The 19,348-nt window shown below is 40.5% G+C and overlaps 1 protein-coding gene across 2 annotated transcripts; it reads left to right on the top strand.

Moving 5' to 3' along the window:
• Window positions 1–543: 543 nt before the first annotated feature.
• On the top strand, window positions 544–15,870 carry LOC146712583 (uncharacterized). Of its 2 annotated transcripts, none has more exons than XM_085452139.1 (11): window positions 544–658; window positions 4,594–4,734; window positions 7,489–7,531; window positions 7,716–7,892; window positions 7,990–8,209; window positions 8,580–8,720; window positions 8,814–8,923; window positions 9,273–9,366; window positions 11,674–11,731; window positions 13,840–13,886; window positions 14,047–15,870. In XM_085452139.1, exons 1-11 carry the CDS (start codon window positions 570–572, stop codon window positions 14,586–14,588), a joined length of 1,662 nt encoding a protein of 553 aa, XP_085308265.1. In that variant the 5' UTR covers window positions 544–569; the 3' UTR covers window positions 14,589–15,870. The 2 variants fall into 2 exon arrangements, with proteins under 2 accessions (XP_085308265.1, XP_085308264.1); XM_085452138.1 differs by having other exon boundaries at window positions 11,662–11,731.
• Window positions 15,871–19,348: the final 3,478 nt, after the last annotated feature.

The raw sequence follows: 19,348 nt of genomic DNA, 5'->3' as shown, positions 1-19,348 counted from the left end.
AGGAAGGTGATAAGTAAATAGCATTAGCAGACAATTGAAGTTCTTTTTAAGCATACTTTATTGCTAGCATCTCCATTTTACCATAAAACAATCAATCAGGCATGCAAAAATCCCACTGGCTTTATACAGGACTTTGCCCACACCTGACCTCGTTAGTCCCTACCATTGAACAAAATAGGTCAAACCAAATAATACAATTCTAAACAAAGAACAGGAATAAAGTCATGCATGAAACTGACAAACTCATTTACTCAACTAAATAGTTTGTAAAGTAAAACACTGCATACAATATAACTCAAAAGGCTACTTTAAAGAAAACAAACAATACTATACAAAATGAAAAACCCTCCATTTGGTTACACCCAGTGATGCAATCATTGACCTCATGACCCTATATAAACAGGAAGTAGTGGGCGGCCCTTCCCATACACCTGTCTCACATATAGGACCTGAATGCACAACATGGACACCATGGTAAGTATAACCAAAGCAACATAAAGAAACATAATTTGTGAATGATTTGTGTTTCCTCTGCAGGTAGAAAGTGTGTGTGAGCTGAATTGAGCAGCATGGATCAGTGTGAGGACAGAGAGGAGGGAGCCCCTCCCTCTAAAAGCACTCTGTGTGGGGAACATGAGAGCCAGACCAAAGCTCAGAGGTGAGACGACCATCTCTAACTGTCCATGACTCTTCTCCATGTCACAGCTCAGCACTCACATCACTGCTGCATCATTATTCACAGGAACCAGCCTGGACTATATCATGGAATTTTCTATTGGTATTTGTTACTGCATGCAGGAGAACAGACACACACATCAAAAAAAATCCCAGGCTCATAGTAATGAGCTTTCTAACCCATCACAGCGCCCCTTTTATACCCCCCCCCCCCAGAGCACAGACTCCCACTGTCTTTACTCAGGAAGCTTCAGGCACTGGTCAACATTTAGCACATGCCATAGTGAAACATTGTTAAGCAAAACTAAGCAGTTTTTTTCCACCAGATTATCCTGACATATACACATACTTTATCAAAGCATACAAAGGTTATACAAAAATCATACAGTGAAGTTTTATCCATCTAAATCTAAATGTGAGGGTTAACTAGAATTCCCCCATTACAACTAATTTAATTTAATTTAACTGCTGGATGTTGTTGGATGTCTATGCTCATGTTTTCTTCCATCAGTCATGTTGTGCTGCATGTCGCAGGATGAGTAGAAACTTTTGAAGCTGAATTTTCACACATTTGATGACACTGTAACCCAAAGGACCTCACATAGATGTTCATGTTTGGCTTTTTTAAATTCACAATGTTTTGTCGCTTTTCACTGTGGTCTCTGCACTTCAGCACTTTGCAGTGCTCACGGCTCCTGCTCTGCAGCTGGCTCTCTGCTGCAGCAGCTCACCCCTCCCCTCTGGCAGCTACTTAAACCAAGTCTATTTCTGGCTGTTTGTGCATAGAGCTGAGTTTATCCCAGCAGTTAAAGTTTGTTGTAGTCAACCTAACCTCATGCAAACTCCACTGAAAGGCACCCGGCCAGCCAGTGGACTCAAACCCAGGACCTTTTCACAGTGAGGTGATGGTGCTAAACACGTCACCCATTCAGCACTGTGATATGAGCATAATTATAGAAAAATCTGAATACATTTAAAATCCATGAATGCAGGCAGGGAATAAATGAGCTTCCATTATGGTTGCTCCCCCTGCTGATAACAGAGGACATCCTTTTAGCCCTTTAAAATGCAGGGTTCGCTCAGTTTTTTAAATCCCTGTACAACTGCTACAGAAATCTCGCAAATGTTCGGAGGCCACCAGCTCCAAGCCGACCAGGAGGTTGAGGCACAATGTGCCGGGAGTGTGGTGTTCCCCCTGGCTGTAGTGGGCCTCGACCTCCCGTTAGCTTCGAGCTGGTGGGTAACAGACATCTTTGAAAATGTCTGAGCACTTTGACAAATATGTGATGTCTTGATAAACTGAGCAGATATTTGAAGTTTACACAGCTACATTCACGCCTGAAAATATCATAAAAGTTTATTTTGTGACCCAGAAAGAATAATATTAAAACTAAGTGGCTGCCACCATTGTTGGCAAAACAATGGCTGCGCCGTGCTATGAATTCTGGATAGGTTGGGTCACAAAGGATACAGCAACTCGGCCTTCAAATGCGACCTGTGATGAATGCAGTCTTTTTTGCAAGATCTCGCAAAAGTTCAACTTAATTTTTTTTCTCCCATGTCCCTTGCGGGGCCCCGCAAACTGGAAGCAAGTAAGCTAGAGCTTATATTTATAGCTTATATTAAGCCTTGATTGGTGTTTTTAAAAATCATGTCTGACTTTATGCTTTTCTGTATCATTTCTGGGATGCTTAGAACTCAAATTGCACTGCTGGAAATAGTTAATTTTGACGCACATGCTGTTTTGTTTTTTTTGGCAAATTAGCACTATAATATTTATTTTCATTTTTCCTGTAGTATATAAAAATTGGTGTATCTCAAAAACTAAACTATGAAGACACTCAAAATAAATTTCCTGTTGTTGGAAACTATTTTGTCCATGTTTTTTGTATTTACAGTTTTGAGGGATAAACCTCAAACTAACTAGAAACCTCTCTTACTTACTTAATGCATACATAACATTAAAATTTGGGCTATAACGGTTGTATTCATTTATAGCAACTTGAAATGCTCCCAAAAATGGCACTACAGCATGTAAAATTATAAAGATAAGCTTGGCAGACTTGGTTCTGTGGTAGGTCTTAAAGGGTTAAAAAACAAAGAAAGTGCTGTTATCAGTCCAAGCCAACCGACGAGCTACTAGAGATGCTTATTATTGATGTTCATCAGCTAACAAAGAGACTTTAGACACACTTTCTCTCTCCACAGAGGTCCCACATCTTACCAGGATGAATAAGTGACAAACCTTCATAGCACAGAAAACCCAGATTAATTTGAAGTTAGCTGGATAAGAACAAATCTAGACCTCAGGGTTCAGGCCTTGAGATAAGTGTTAACTCAAGAGATAAGTGATGTTTTAACTCAGGAGATAAGTGATAACTCTTACAATCTTTGTTAGAAGAAACCAGATGTGATGATGTGTGACTGCGAAACCTTTTGCTGATGATTAGCTGGGGTATTTTGTGTGTCCTCATTGGCTAATGATTGGTCAATAAATCATTAGCCAATGAGGACACACAAAATACTCCAGCTAATCATCTTTTTACACAACTCATAATTTTCTAAAGAGAGTTTTTATTCACTTTGACAAAATGAGTGACTCAGACCATCAGCTCAGCAACAAAGTGTTTCCTGTAAACTTGTAAAGGACCAGAAGTCTTTGTACAACCACAGCTGTCACCACCTGATGGATAGAATGACAGTTTTAGACAGGTGCTTCCATGTGTGTAAAATAAAAGCTAAAGCTGCTCAGACCTTGCTGTCACATTTCCCAAAGTAGTAAAATTAGCAATTTGTGTTCCACTTCATATGCAGCATATTTCTCCCTGTAAAAGTGGACACACCTGAACAATTTAATGCTTCAAATATGTCCTGCCGTGAACTGCGTCCACACTCACAGCTAAAGCACAAACTGCTGCACACTGGAGCATTTCTAAGATAAAGGACAGCATGGAAAGAATGATCAGGTCTGAGTGTTTCTACGCTGAGACGTTTGACTGTGGATCCACTTCATGTGAACATCAGTGCAGGTGAACTTTTCTGTAAACTTACAGAAACAATGTTCTCCAATTCAGCAAAGAAGAGTTTGAGCTGCAGACTGTGAATGACTTTCAGAGTCAAATACTGTGAGCTCTGACAGGTGATTTGTGCTGATTACAGCTGTCAGCTGATGCTTTAGTTTCACTCATATTTAAATGACTTCAGTTCAAACTGAGGGGACAAAACAGTCCAAATGTGGATTAAACATGTGATTCATGCATCTCCAGGAATAAAGATAAGATAAGATAAGATAAAACTTATCTTTTTATATATATATATATATATATATATATATAAATACAGAGATAAATAGAATAAATAGGAATAGAATAAATAGGAATAAAAAATAAAAATAGGAGAAAGCCACAGCCTGCAGGAGCTCATCATCATTATTAAGACTTAGTTCAGTGTATCAGAGAAAACTGAAACATGGAGGTGTGTTCATGACAGCGTCTAATTCGTGATGTCAAAGAAACTTTAGATTATTCAGCAAAGCTGATGTGGAGCTGAGATCTGATTCAACATGAATGTTACATGCACGAAGTTCACATGTTAAACTATGACAGTCACATATATAATGTGTGAACATCATGTTATCCTAAAGTGTCTGAGTGGCCATAAAAGAGCTTTAATATGGTTTCATACGGAGGTCGGAGATGGCAGTGTACTGCGTGCATAACACTCAGAGCTGTGCCTAATATTCTGTCCATTTCTTGTTTTTGTGTTTTGTTGTTGGAAAGTCTTACATTTCAGCAGGTTAGCTCAGGTATCTCTGCTATGAATCATGTGACCTGGTTTCTAGATTACATGACAGGTCAGAGGTCAGCGACTAACTCAGTTACTTCTGTTAATGTGAACTGTTTGTGGTTTACCTCTCAGACTGACTGAAGTCCTCAAGCAGATGATGATGGAGGAAGAGGAGGACAGAGTAGAGTCTGCAAGATCCAGCTGTCCATGTGTGACCAGTGACCAGTCCAAAGGTCAACCTCCAGACTTCAGTGATGAGCCTGGACCAACAAGGTCAGAGAATTGTAATGAGCTCCCTTAGATGTTTATGATTTCTTGGACAAAAATGGCCTGAATTTTTTTACAAAGAAAACAATGAAAAAACAAAGATAAAATATTAGACTTGGTCATTTTCCTTTTCAGGACAGTGATGCTGTCCTGAAAAGGAAATTTGTCTTTATCCTGTCTTCCTTCTCTCACCCCAACCAATCACAGCAGATGGCTCCGCCCCTCCCTGAGCCTGGTTCTGCTGGAGGTTTCTTCCTGTTAAAAGGGAGTTTTTCCTTCCCACTGTCGCCAAAATGCTGCTCATAGGGGGTCATATGATTGTTGGGTTTTTCTCTGTATCTATTATTGTACGATCTACTATACAATATAAAGCGCCTTGAGGCGACTGTTGTTGTGACACATGTGCTATATAAATGAAATTGAATTGAATTGAAATTGATGCTCATATCTGTGGGGAAAGTCTGTACTGTTGCAGTTACAAAAATGTTTATAGTTTCTGCACAAAGAGGTCACAGCAGTTACTGTCAGCAAAGTTTCACACGCTTAACATTTTTTTTTATTTTAGAATGGGGAATACTGCAATTAATGATCAAGTCAAATATTTTAGACTTAATTTTCTGTTTTGTTTTGATATACTTCCTGAATATGAATAAGTATATTATTGACCATCTATCAGTGTTAGCTGTTTACTTTTGTTTTTTTTTACTGTGATGATTTTGAGTCCACCAGATCCCATTCAGTCTGATTCTGTAGGAAATAAGCCTGAATAATAAGTGATTTTTTTGAAAGCAGTGAGATGTGATAGTGGGGAGCTGATACAGTCAGTCCCGCATCCACTTTTTTTCTTGCACTTTTTATTAAGGCTCGTTAATAAACAACAAATAACAGGTTAGGTGAAACAAGAAAGCAACTATGTTGTTATAACCACTTAATACATGATAGTTTTTGTATAATAACCAGGAAACAGAGCTGCAAAATTTAAAACTGGGTTCTTCTATTCAACAACAAATGAATAACCATGTTAATAACATTTTAAAACAAACTTAATTAGTGATGCATTTAAAAGAATATTACATATGAATACATTAGAATCACATATGAGTGTTGAGGACCATTTTTCACAGCATAGTTTATATCTAGATAATATTACATGGTAAAAATCGGGTAGGAAAGAAAGTGGTTATGGAAGACATATTTAAAATATCGAGACAAATCTGAAAGAGAATAACAATTAGAGCACAAGATTCCACAATAAAACACAGTTCTGGGGGACAACCAGGAGGTTGGCAGCATGGGCAAAATAGGCCAACCCTGGGACCGACGGTGGCAATGGAGCACGTCTGACCCTCCAGTTGACACAGGGAAGTGCTAGCTAGGCTCTCCACTCCTCATCCTCCGACTATAAGCCTGCCAGAAAGGTGATGGGTGACGAACAAGTAGGCTGAAGTGCCAACACCACTCTGTATTTCTGGCCACAGCAACAGCTGAGCTGCACCAATGACTGTAGTCCGTCCACTAGAAAGAAGTATCTGCAGCTGGTGGGTGATTGCCTCCCAATACACCACTCACAGCATAGTATGTCCACAGTGTAGATCATGTCCTCCCTGAGCTTGACAGAGGTGGTTGAGAGCTCATCATCTTCAGTACTGTCTGAGGCTGGATGGCTGGTGCGTGGAGTGGAACCAAGCATAGACAAAAATCAGGTATGAGAAAAAATTGTAATTTAAACCAAAAGAGAGCAGGTCTGAAAAGAACAGAGAAATGAAAAGACAAGAGGGAACTAAACTATAACAATACTGGGAAAAACTAAACTAAACAATGAATACTAAACACAGAGAATACAGAACATCAAACCTAGTCATGGGAACCAAAACAAACAAAGGCTCTGGTGGACTCAGTATCAAGTTTCATCTCTCAGACTACTTAGCTCAGAGCTGATTTAACAGGTTATCCCCGAACTTTACATTTAATATCATTGTTTTCTTGCTAACATGTGAATACTGAAGTTTGGAGGGTGTTTTTAGAAGTCCCCCACCGAAACCCCCCCCCCCCTGATGGATGGCAGACATTACCATGAACTGGCTGTGAATCAGGCAGGATAGGACCCAGATGCAGACTTGCAGACAGGGCTTAAACTCAAAACACAGCTTTATTACTGAGATGGCAGAAATACAAAACTCACCTAAACTAAACACAGCCATGAGGGAGATCAGGGTGCTGGACACAGGAAACAGAGTGCTTAAATACACAAGGAATGACAAGGAACAGAAAACAAATGGGGAAACAAAGCTAAGGCAAATTATACATAGCGAGACAGAAGAAGAAAAACTAAACACCCTGAACATGTGACACAAGACTCACAATAAAACAGGAAAAGATGTAATGCAAGACTGGCACATTTTGAAACCGAAGAGGGAAACGAGACACAAGGATGCACACAAATACACAGAGAGGGACACAGAGGACAGAGACACAAAGGGAACCCAAAGGTCAAGAAATTAAACTGATTACAAGTTTACTCAGAGACATAATAAAAATGAACTTACAACTAACCAGTTAAACTTAATATATAACAGACGACAAAACACAGACTGTCAAAATGCTGGGTCAACTGACCCAGAACCATGGCTTCTTCCCTGTCTGTTCCCGAAGAAGAGAAATTATGTGATATATAGTGAATAATCTAAAAAATGGATATCATTTGATAAACTGATGCTGAGTCAGTCCTCCAGCTACAAATATCTTTCAATGTGTTTATAGATTAAACATGGCGATGTGCACAGATGACATAGATTGTAACAAGGTGAGTCACCATATAATTCTCATCTCATATCTGTTAACTGAGCTCTTGTCCTTAGCTTTTTGCAGTTAATATTAAATTATAGCTAATTACTGTCTATTTGTAACTGACAGCATTACAAAAAAAAATAAAATAAAGTTTGTTACAGTGATCTCAAGACTTTCCTTTAAATTATATATTCTTTCAGATTTACCCGGTGACTGAATATTCCATATCAAATCGCATCGCACTGCTGATCAATATTAGACATTTTTATGATCTGAAATCAAACCGACACGGTGCTGAGTATGACGCACAAGCCATGCTCAACCTGCTCTATAATCTGGGCTATGCAGTGGTATATTACCAAGATCTGACTGCACAGGTAAATTCTACAGACAGAAAGCATTATTTCACTTCCACTTAGCTGCTGTTCAAACTGAGTAAAATATCAAATTCATGTTCAACTTTTCTGTTTACAGGAGATAGATGAGGCTCTAATTCGTTTCTCCAAGCATCGAAAGCTCTTTAACACAGACAGTGTGTTTGTGGTTCTCATGTCTCATGGTGACTTGGGAACTATCCGTGGCTCTGACCTGAAGAACTTTGAAATTGATAAAATTTATGAGCGCTTAAACACAAAGAACTGTCCTGCACTAATGAACAAACCAAAGGTCATAATCATTCAGGCCTGTAGAGGAGGTGATTATCAACTAGCCTGACATGCACCAAAAAGATGCTGAACATTACTCTTACACATGTTTTTATTATTATTATTACCAGTTATATTTGTAGTAGTGATGTTATGAAATATTTTGTTTAGTTTGTCTCATTTAGGTCAGTGTCTCTTTTTAAAGAAACAAGAAAACCATGAACAAAATTAATTACAGGCAAAGAAAATCCAAAACTTTTGAAATCTTTAAAATAATTTGGAGAATGTAATAAAACTAATGGTTTACTAGATGTAATGATGTTAAATACACATGATGCAGTTTTTCTCGCTTTTAGTATGACAACAGAGCACCTGAAGATGATCAGGAATAGTTGTTTGCACACATCTTTCTTGTTTCAGAGAATGAAGGAGTAGTTACAGTAGATGCAAGCAGACAATCCATGGGGACAGAAAACACTGGCCCTCCATCAAAAAACATTGCCAAAGTTGGAAAAGTACACATAGAAAAGGATTTCATTGGTTTTCATTCGAGCACACCTCGTAAGTTATCCTGCTTCTTGTAACTATTATAATAATAGTGTATAATAACAAACACAATTAAATGCAGCAAATTATGTTTCTGTTTCTTTGTAGACACCTATTCATATAGAAACCCAGAATATGGTTCTAATTTCTTCCATTACATTTGTGATGTGATCCTCACGGGGTGCTGTCAAGATGATATTGAAGAACTATTCAAAAAAGTAAGTTTGCCAGTATTTTATCTGGTCATTAACCTGAATTTATTCCTAATTCTTTCTCTGCATGTTTAAGTTTTTCTCAATATTTTTGCATTTTCTTTCTGGCTACTATTACTAGTCCATTTCATACCAGGTTGATCTCCCATGCTCGTAGCTGGCAATGGGGCTAGAATTCTGTAATGCCCTTCATTTGTTGTGACCTGAAACAAGGCAAAATAAGAGATGATCCTCCTGTCTCTAAACATGATGGAAATAATGTCTCCATGTCTCTCTCTCTATGACTGCAATATATATTTTCTGTAATATGAGCTGCTGTGTCAGACATCACTGTAACTTTATTTTAATCTCAAAGGTCATGCAACAATTTGAAGATTTCCCCTCTGAACAGAAGCAGATGCCAACCAAAGAGAGAGACACTCTGACAAAACACTTCTACCTATTTCCAGGTAAGTACCACTGTTGGGTCTGTGCTTCGACAGGCCCGCAAATTCAGACTTATTCTGTGAAGAAAGCAAGTCAAAAACCGGTTTTTACATGCTAGCAAGGGGAGGATCTCAGAGTAGCATCTCTGCCCTCGGTCTCAGACCACTCCAAAAAACCAGCTTCCCCTGCAACCATTTAGTCTGTGACACAGTTTACACAAACACTAACTGAAACCCCCCCCCCCCCCAACATGGTCCATGGGGGGGGGGGGGGGGGCACTGAGTGTGTGTGTGTGTGTGTATGTGTGTCTCTGTAAGTCTGTATATATGTGCAGGTGAGTGAGTGTGTGTGGATATGGGTGCATTTGTGTGACTTCCTGCTCACAAAAAGGTAATCTCCCCTGGCTTAACCCCCCAAATGCTCTACACACACAAAAACATAGTTGAGACCATGAATTTTTTCAATTCATTGGTTAACCCCTGTCCTGAAATGCCACTGGCGTGCTCTCCTGCTCTCTGTGAAATTCTTTTAACTCATTTTATTCGTAAAGTTTTACATCTTAAGTCCTCGGATCGTTCTTTCACAACTCCAGCCATATTTGGATGCGAATGCCATTTATGATAAATTTCAGTCCACTTACAAACCCTGTTATAGTACTGAAACGGCCTTGCTCAGAGTCCTCAATGATCTTCTTCTGATTGCTGACTCCGGACGCTCTTCAATCGTGGTCCTACTAGATCTATCCTCGGCCTTTGATATGGTAGATCATAACATCCTATTAGCGAGACTTGAACACACAGTTGGCATTGGAGGTGCCGCCCTAGATTGGTTTAAGTCATACCTCTCTAATTGGTCCTTCTCGATCAATTTTGGCCCTTATTTCTCCTCTGCTGCACCTGTCTCCTGCAGCGTGCCTCAAGGATCTGTCCTTGAGGCACGCTGCTCTTCTCACTGTATATGCTCCCCTTAGGTGCAATCTTTGAGAAGTATAACATCGCACATCATTGTTATGCCGACGACATACAGATGTAGGTAACTCTCTTATTCTAAACGACAGGAAAACGGAAATTATCGTCTTTGACAGTAGAGTCCCCCGTAGCCAACTCCGTGAATTCCCTCGGTTCCTTTAACAGTTTCCTCACTGACACTGTTAGTGACCTGGGTGTATTTTTGGATAGCTCTTTTAAGTTCGATAAACAAGTGTCCTCTGTTATTAAATCTTGTTTCCATCAATTGCATCTTATTAGCAAGGCCAGACATTATGTTCCACATAGGGACCTTGGAAAGCTTATCCACGCCTTTGTGACATCTAGGTTGGATTATTGCAACTCACTGTACTTCGGTCTTAACTCTACTCTCCTCCATAGACTCCAAATTGTTCAGAACGCAGCTGCTCGTCTCCTTACTGGTAGTGGGCGGCGTGTCTCTATCACCCCTGTCCTTGCTGATCTGCATTGGCTTCCCGTTAAGTACCGCATTCAATTCAAAATCCTGCTGCTTACCTTCCGAATTATTAACAATATAGCGCCAAGCTACCTCATTGAGCTACTTAGATCATACACCCCTACTAGAGCATTAAGATCATCTTCCCAGTCACTCTTGGTACTGCCGAGATCTTCGCTGAAGACTAGAGGTGACCACACGTTTGCCTTGGCTGCACCCGATTTATGGAATAACCTCCCCATCGCTATACGCGAGTCTGATTCCATCCATTCCTTCAGATTGCGGTTAAAAACCCACTTATTTAGCCTCGCCTTTTCTACCAGTTAACGATTGCTTGATAGTTTGCTTAATGCTTATTCTTATCTTTGGCTTTTAATTCATTTAAAAAAAAAAATGACTGTTTTATCCTCTACACTTAGCCTTCTTTTATGCTTTTATATGCAATTCTTTTGCCTTTGTGTGTTTTAATGCCATTCAACCTGCTAGCACATTTTGGTACCTTGCCATAGCCCTCATCCTTCCTTGTTACTTCATCTTACCCTCTTGCATGTTAAGCACTTTGGTACACCACTGGTTTTTAAATGTGCTATATAAATAAAGTTTGTTGTTGTTGTTGATTGACTGGGTTAATTTTTTAGAATGAAACAGGATGACTAACTCGTGTTAGTAATATGTAGTCATGATGATGGCCATCACAATGATAGTCATTTGACAAAACAAAAATTACAGATAGAATTAGGTCAAGACTGCAACAGGCCCAAAAAACACAATGCTTGTGGGGGACCAGAGCCCTCATACTGCTAAAATAACATGAATTGATTTGATTTGCTAGTTAAAACATTGTCAAATGTTTAATGGACCAATTATGATTTAAGATGCATTTGCAGGAATTAAGCACCGGTTCCCTGAAGAGAAGCAACTACACAAGAGACTGGAAGCTCTCAGGTATGCAAAAACCCTCCTGAAAAAGGAGAAATTGTTAAAAAACATTTCCTCTCTCCTTAACTTAGCCTTTTTGTTGATTCATGCAGAAAATGAGTTCCATATCAAGAATCAGACATCCTGTGATATCTGGAGAAACACACAAACAGTATATGACAAGCAAACAGTTTAAATGTGGCTTAAAGATTTGTGCAACATGTGATGCCAGAAAAAGTTATGACAGGACCAGCAAGTTTATACTGAAAATTGTTCAGATGATGTTCCTGGAAAGAACTGTTGAGGATAATAGATTTCTTACTGCACATTGGAGTACAGAAGACTGGAGTTTGGGATTGCTTGCAACATTATAATATGGCAGTTGCCATATGTGCAGTGTGCTGGTATAGTTTTACACTGGCCTCTATTGTTGCTTATTGGCTTATTGCCAGCTATGCAAACCAAGCTCTGGCAACAGTTGTATAGGGATCGAATGGCCCGTAGCAATGGGCCAGACACCCCAGCTGCACCTCCCACAGAAAACACCAAGGGACACGGTTGAATGCCTTGTCGAAGTCCACAAAACACAAACAGGCTGGTTGGGCAGACTTCCATGCGCCCTCAAGTACCTGCAGTATCAAGAAAACTGCATTGTTCCTCCTGTGTCTGAGGTTTGACTAACAGACAGACTCTCCTTTCTCACACATTGGCATAGACTTTCCCAGGGAGGCTGAGGAGTGTGATCACCTGTAGTTGGAACACATCCTCTGGTCTCCCTTCTTAAAAATGGGGACCACCGCCCTGGTCTGCCAGTCAAGGGGTTCTGCCCCTGATCTCCACGCAACATTGCAGAGGCATGTCAGGCAGGACAGCCCTACAACATCCAGAGCCTCACCTCAGCCACAACTGCCACCAAGGAGTTGTTTAACTGCCTTCTGTGACCTCACCCCCAGAGGTTGGGGGGGGGGTCATCCCAAGACTCTTCTTCCTCCACAGAAGACGTGCCAGTGGAATTAAGGACGTCCTCGAAGTATTCCTTCCACCGCCCGACAATTTTCTCAGTCTAAGTCAGCAGCGGTCCACCTATACACAGTGCAGGTAGAGCACCGCTTTCCACTCCCGAGTCACTTGATGGGTTGCCAGAATTTTTGTGAGGCAGTCCGAAAGTCTTTTTCCTTGGCCTCTCCGAGCTCCTCCAACATCTGTGTTTTTGCTTGAGCCACTGCTCATGCCGCGTTCAGCTTGGACTGCCGTTACCTGTCAGCTGCCTCCGAAGTCCCACAGGCCAACCAAGCCTGATAGGACTCCTTCACGTCTGGTGTCCAACATTTGGTTGGGGGGTTACCACCACGACAGAAACCAAACACCTTCCGGCCGCAACTCAGTGCAGCAGCTTCGGCAATGGAGATGCTGAACATGGTCCATTTGGAGTATGATAACTTGGGGATATAGTTCTTATCTTCCTACTTTCCTCCACACAAGTGGAAAAGCCTGAAGCTGTATCATGTCTGAAAACACAAAATTCAGATATTAGAACGGTCCATTTTACTACTCAAACATTTCTCATGATGATCAAACTTGTCATTTTATTTATATTTCATTAAGAATGAAAATGCTTTTTTATTAGGGTTAGGGAAAACCAATTTTTTGGGACTTTGATCATTTTTAATGTTAAGACATATATTAAGACACTTTACCCCTTCACTTCAATCTCTCTTTATCCCAGTCACACAAATGTAGACAGATAGCTGATAATAGTTTCTAATGTGCTGATTGGAATATCATGAAAGAGGCAGAAATTTCTCTGTGTGCATGTGGACAAATCACAAGATGAACAGGTTTCAGGTAGTATTAAAACACATTAAAACGCTGCACTCACTCAAAGGTCAGAGGTCATCTACAGTAACCACACTGACACTAAGAGAAGAAAACAGCTGGCAGCAAAGGCAAGGAGGTGTTCTTTTTAGCTAAACAGAAGAGGAATATAAAGATAATGACGACAATGAAAATGTAGGAGTGTTCCTTTATTAGTGTCTAACAGTATGTGTATGAGAGCGATGCAGTGTCCATGTGTGCATGCTGAAAGAGACTGTGCTGGTCTGATCTGGTCTCCTTTCTTTCCTTTGTCCTTTCAGGGTGGAGCCTGCTGGGGGCCAATGGTTGAGACCAGGTCTGAGAAAGTGTAAGTGTGTTTTTAATGTGATTCATGAAAACAAAGCAACACACATTCAACCATCTTCAAACTGTCACATCACTCATCCTGACTGTCATCATCAAAGTGTCAATCAATGAACAGATGATGGATCAATAACTGCAGCTGGATTGTTTGTTCTCTCCATCAGATTCCTGTCAACTCACAATTGACACAAACACAGTGAACACAAACCTCCAACTGTCTAACAACAACAGGAAGGTGACATATGACAAGGAGGTTCAGTCATATCCTGATCATCCAGACAGATTTGATTTTTATCCTCAGCTGCTTTGTAGAAATGGTCTGACTGGCCTCTGCTACTGGGAGGTCGAGTGGAGAGGACACATTTTTATATCAGTGAGTTACAAAAGAATCAGAAGGAAAGGAGGCAGTAAAGACTGTAGGTTTGGATGCAATGATCAGTCCTGGAGCCTGAGCTGCTCTGATGATGGTCCTCGTTCTGTCTGGTATAATGGAAAAAGAACATCCATCTCCTCCTCCTCCTCCTCCTCTGTCTCTAACAGAGTAGCAGTGTATGTGGACTGTCCTGCTGGCACTCTGTCCTTCTACAGAGTCTCCTCTGACACTCTGATCCACCTCCACACCTTCAACACCACATTCACTGAAACTCTTTATCCTGGGTTTACACTCTGGCCTGATAGTTCTGATTCCTCAGTGACTCTGTGCTGAGTGGAGTGTAAAGAGTGTCTCTTGTTAGAGAAACACTCTGACTGTTGAACAGATAGTTCAGTCTGTACATGTCTGTCTCTTTCACCCAGAAACACATTTTCAGATTCATACATTCAGTCAGTTGATGTTTTAAGCTGTTCTAAATGATTCCTTGTAAACTTCTTGCTCTTCAGTCCTTTAAAGATGGAAGCTCCCATTATTTTTTCTGTCTTTTTCCACTCAAAGCTTCAAAGTGAATATCAGTATGTTGTGTTTCTGTGAAGCTCAGTTCACAACCAGCTCCTCTGCATTTTCAACAAGTCTGAGCTCATTGAAACAAAGTTGATTTCTCTTTCTTAATGGGATGTTTCCACACTCTCTACATGCTCTTACTGTTTCACTCATTGTTGGGAGCTCATGATTTGAAAATGTTTCGGCTATATAAGCCGAAATGATTGGCTCAATAGATTTTAAGTGCAGTTATAGCCAGAATATGATTGTATTGAGAGATCATAATACATGTGGCTGATCTAATAAACAGCAAAGGCTTCAGTCCTCATTTGAAACTATATAAGGCCCACTTAAAATTCTTTAATTTTCTCAGAAATCCACAGCGCGTCTTATAATCTGGTGTGCCTTGAGCATGAATTCTGGTTGTGCTTACTGACCCCAACCGATTTTATGTGGTACACGGCGCTAAAAAATCTTTCAAAAAAAGTGCGACTTTGGTAAGCTACGAAGATGCACACCTTGATGAATCATTATGGCTATCGTAGTGAGGAGCCTCGAGGATCCATCCGGGTCCAAACTCTGCTTCCAGTTCTAAAGTTGAAAAAACACTGTTGCATCACTAAGAGTTCAAAACTGTCTAAATTCTTTCATGTTTAATAAAATGATCAGCATCTCTGCTTTACCAAGTGCAAAAACTAAGTTGAACTATCAGGCTGCCCCTGGGCCTGATACTGCTTGAGGTTTTTTTCCTGTTAAAAGAGAGTTTTTCCTTTTCACTGTCACCAAAGTGCTTGCTTATATGGGGGTAAAATGATTGTTGGGTTTTTCTTTACATGTATTATTGTAAGTCCTACTTTACAATTTGAAGTGACTGTTGTTGTGATTTGGCGCTGTATAGATAAAATAAAATGAAATTAAATAAAATTGAATTAAAGATTGTTGTATTTATCATGCTTTTCAGTTTTATGTAATAAACTTGAGACTGTTGTATGTATGTATTTCCAACTCTTTATTACAATTATTTTCATATAAACACTCGACATTTGAAAAGTCATTAAACTATAACTGTGAATGACTGTCCATTTTTTTCTAATCTATAATTGCCGTTTTTTCTGAACATTCTCAACAATACACACACACACAAAATCTTTCTCTCACCACTCACACTATTTTCTATCTGAAATTGTTGTGTCACATTTTTGTATCAATATAGAGACTTTCTCAACTTTCCAGGAGTACCTCCAGTTCGATGGACATGCCAGTAGTAGCCACACAGTACTGATATGGACCTGGGCCCTGTCCTTCTCTTCTGTCGATACAGGACAAGTAATTATTTAGCCTGATAAGCGTTACTTTTTTCATCCACAAACAAGAAAAATATGTTAATCACGTTTTCCCACAATCACCTGCCAGAAATATGAAGACATTACATTATGTTATGTTATGTGTGTGTAACATTGTTACGTGTCTGCAGGCTGCATGTTTTCTTTCCCTCTCCTTTTGTTTGCCGTTCCCTTAGGTCACAGACTGCAGGCTGATGTCAATCTGGGGACGTCCAACTAATTAAGATAAGATAAGATAAGATAACCTTTATTAGTCCCACACGTGGGAAATTTGTTTTGTCACAGCAGGAAGTGGACAGTGCAAAAGTTATGAGGCAAAAATTAGAATACAATAAGAATAAATACAGTACACAACTGTACAGAATAGAATAAAATAAAATACTATATACAGTAGAATAAAATAGAATAAAAATATACAATAAGATAAAAATAGAATACGAATACTATATACAACTGAGTAAAAATACAACGATGCCAGAAAGGATTATTGCACTTAGTGTTATTGCATATGTATGGATGTGTGTGCTTGATCAGTTAAAGTCTTTATTATGGAGTCTGACAGCAGTGGGGAGGAAAGACCTGCGAAATCTCTCCGTCCCACACCGTGGGTGCCGCAGTCTCCCACTGAAGGAGCTGCTCAGTGCTGTCACAGTCTGCTGCATGGGGTGGGAGATGTAGTCCATCAGGGATGACAGCTTAGCCGCCGTTCTCCTGTCACTCACCACCTCCACTGGGTCCAGAGGGCATCCTAGAACAGAGCTGGCCCTTCGGATCACCCTGTTCAGTCTCTTCCTGTCCCCAGCAGAGATGCTGCCGCCCCAGCAGACCACACCATAAAAGATAGCAGAAGCCACAACAGAGTCATAGAATTTCTTCAGGAGTGGGCCCTCCACTCCAAACGACCTGAGTCTCCGCAGCAGGTACAGCCTGCTCTGCCCTTTCCTGTAGAGGGCGTCTGAGTTATGAGTCCAGTCCAGTCTGTTGTTCAGATGAACACCAAGGTACCTGTAGCTGTCCACAGCCTCAATGTCCATACCTTGGATGTTCAGTGGTTGCAGTGGAGAATGCTTGTGCCTGCGGAAGTCTACCACCAGTTCCTTGGTTTTACTGGCGTTGATCTGGAGGTAGTTCAGCTGGCACCAGTCCACAAAGTCTTGAGTCAGTCCTCTGTACTCCTTGTCGTCCCCATCAGTGATGAGGCCGACTATTGCAGAGTCATCAGAGAACTTCTGCAGGAAGCACTGGGTGGAATTGTGGGAGAAGTCTGCAGTGTAGATGGTGAAGAGGAACGGAGCCAGAACCGTTCCCTGTGGGGCCCCCGTACTGCAGACGACCCTGTCCGACACACAGCCCTGAGTCCTCACATACTGTGGTCGGTCGGTGAGGTAGTCCAGGATCCAGGTAGTGAGGTGATGGTCCACTCCAGAGTTCTCCAGCTTGTCCTTTAGAACCGAGGGAAGAATGGTGTTGAAGGCACTGGAGAAATCAAAGAACATGATTCTCACAGTGCTTCCAGCGGTCTCCAGGTGAGAGAGGGAACGATGTAGGAGGTGAATGACGGCATCATCCGCTCCAATGCCAGGCTGGTAGGCAAACTGAAGTGGGTCCAGTGATGAGCTTGTTAGGCGCCGAAGCTGAGCCAGGACCAACCGCTCCAGGGTCTTCATCAGGTGGGATGTCAGAGCCACTGGCCTGTAGCTGTTGAGGTCCTTGGGGCGTGAAGTCTTTGGCACTGGTACAACACAGGAGGTTTTCCAGGAGTTTGTTTGATGATTGTGGTGGGAGTAAAGTGGTCTAGGTAAGTTTGGGGACCCCATACACTTACTCACGTAGAGTCTTTTTGTTAGAAACACTAGGTAAGTAGGTTGGTGCCACCCATGTAATTTTGAGCTTGTTTTAAGTTGAGGTTTAGGGTCTTTCTCTCCTGTTTGTTGCTTTTCTAGGATAATAGCTCAGCTAAGTTTTGGTTTTGTCTTTTTGGTGTTTTTTTGGCACAACCTAACTGTCCTTTTCTCCCCCACATTTGTTGTTTGAATCTAGGTTATTTATTTTGTGAGAGCGCTGCCATTAAACCTTTTTCATAACACCTGTACCGAGTTTCCGGAGTTGTTGTGTTATCCCCTCCTGCCCTCGAGGAGACGTAACAAACATATAATATATACAATATCATGACATATTGTCACCTACAGTAACACAGCATCTATTTACATTTCAAATCACACAATTCTAAATATTTAGTTAATCTCACATTTCTATTGCAGGTTGGCACCAACCAATGTTCCCTCTAATTTTTCATGTGTCTGAGCAAACACACAAACTCTCTGAGCGATCCCTTGGACCACGGTGAGCAACAGCAGAGGTGTGCACTGTCGTCGGGCCAGCATCGAATCCATCCAAGTTACATGGTTCATTAAAATAATCAAATTACAGCATTTACATTTATGTTTCCAATTCCAATTTTGAAAACGCATCTTTTTTTTCTTTCTTTCCTTTTTCTTTTTTCTTTTATAAAGCTCTGACTTGTATTATGAGTCTGTGGTCTGGGAAAGAGTCCTGTAACTCTGTCTGCAAAATACAGTCTATAATGACCAGTGCTGGGCAATTAATTATATAGTTACTTCTTCAGGGCAGCTGTGGCTACAACTGTAGCTTGCCTCCACCAGTGTGTGAATGTGAGAGTGAATGGGTAGATGACTGGGTGTGTAAAGCGCTTTGGGGTCCCTAGGGGGGACTAGTAAAGAGAGAGCGAGAGATCAATAATGTATTCTGATTCTGACATAATAAATCACCATTACAAAATGCATCACACCATCACATTGGCAAAATGTGCCAAATGGCTATGTAGTCATTAACAGTGCTGTAATTTTTCATGGTTTCACTTCAGCAGCATCATTACTTGCACAGATAATGTTCACATGTTGATTCCTGGTTAAATGGGAAGTGAATCATATTTTCAAAGTGGCTATAAATTGGTGACCAAAAGTCTTCTTTTTTTAACTTGTTGACTTGAAAAGCCTATAAGACGTTTTTTTTTTAAATTTCACGATTCATTAACCGTACAGAGAAAGCATCATTTTTATATTAAAAACTTCTTTAAGCAAACAGTATAATTAAAGTTCATTATGACTGGGCCAAGTGTATTCTTCCTTTGGAAATTAAATATGGTCACCCTACTTGTTAAATAAAATAAAATAAAAAATAACTTAG

The sequence above is a fragment of the Copadichromis virginalis genome, linkage group LG3 (genome assembly GCF_057382275.1).
Source record: "Copadichromis virginalis isolate Kocher_CV1m ecotype Utaka linkage group LG3, C_Virginalis_male_GT1.1, whole genome shotgun sequence".
In the NCBI taxonomy this organism is placed as follows: domain Eukaryota; kingdom Metazoa; phylum Chordata; class Actinopteri; order Cichliformes; family Cichlidae; genus Copadichromis; species Copadichromis virginalis.
The sequence above is the reverse complement of the archived record's forward strand: the minus strand, read 5'-3'. Positions and strand labels throughout refer to the sequence as shown.

Coding starts and splice junctions, on each gene's coding strand:
- LOC146712583 (XM_085452138.1), top strand. CDS start 570: ATGGATCAGTGTGAGGACAGAGAGGAGGGAGCCCCTCCCTCTAAAAGC. Junction 8,210..8,579: donor CATTCAGGCCTGTAGAGGAG/GTGATTATCAAC, acceptor TTCTTGTTTCAG/AGAATGAAGGAGTAGTTACA. Junction 8,924..9,272: donor TTGAAGAACTATTCAAAAAA/GTAAGTTTGCCA, acceptor TTAATCTCAAAG/GTCATGCAACAATTTGAAGA.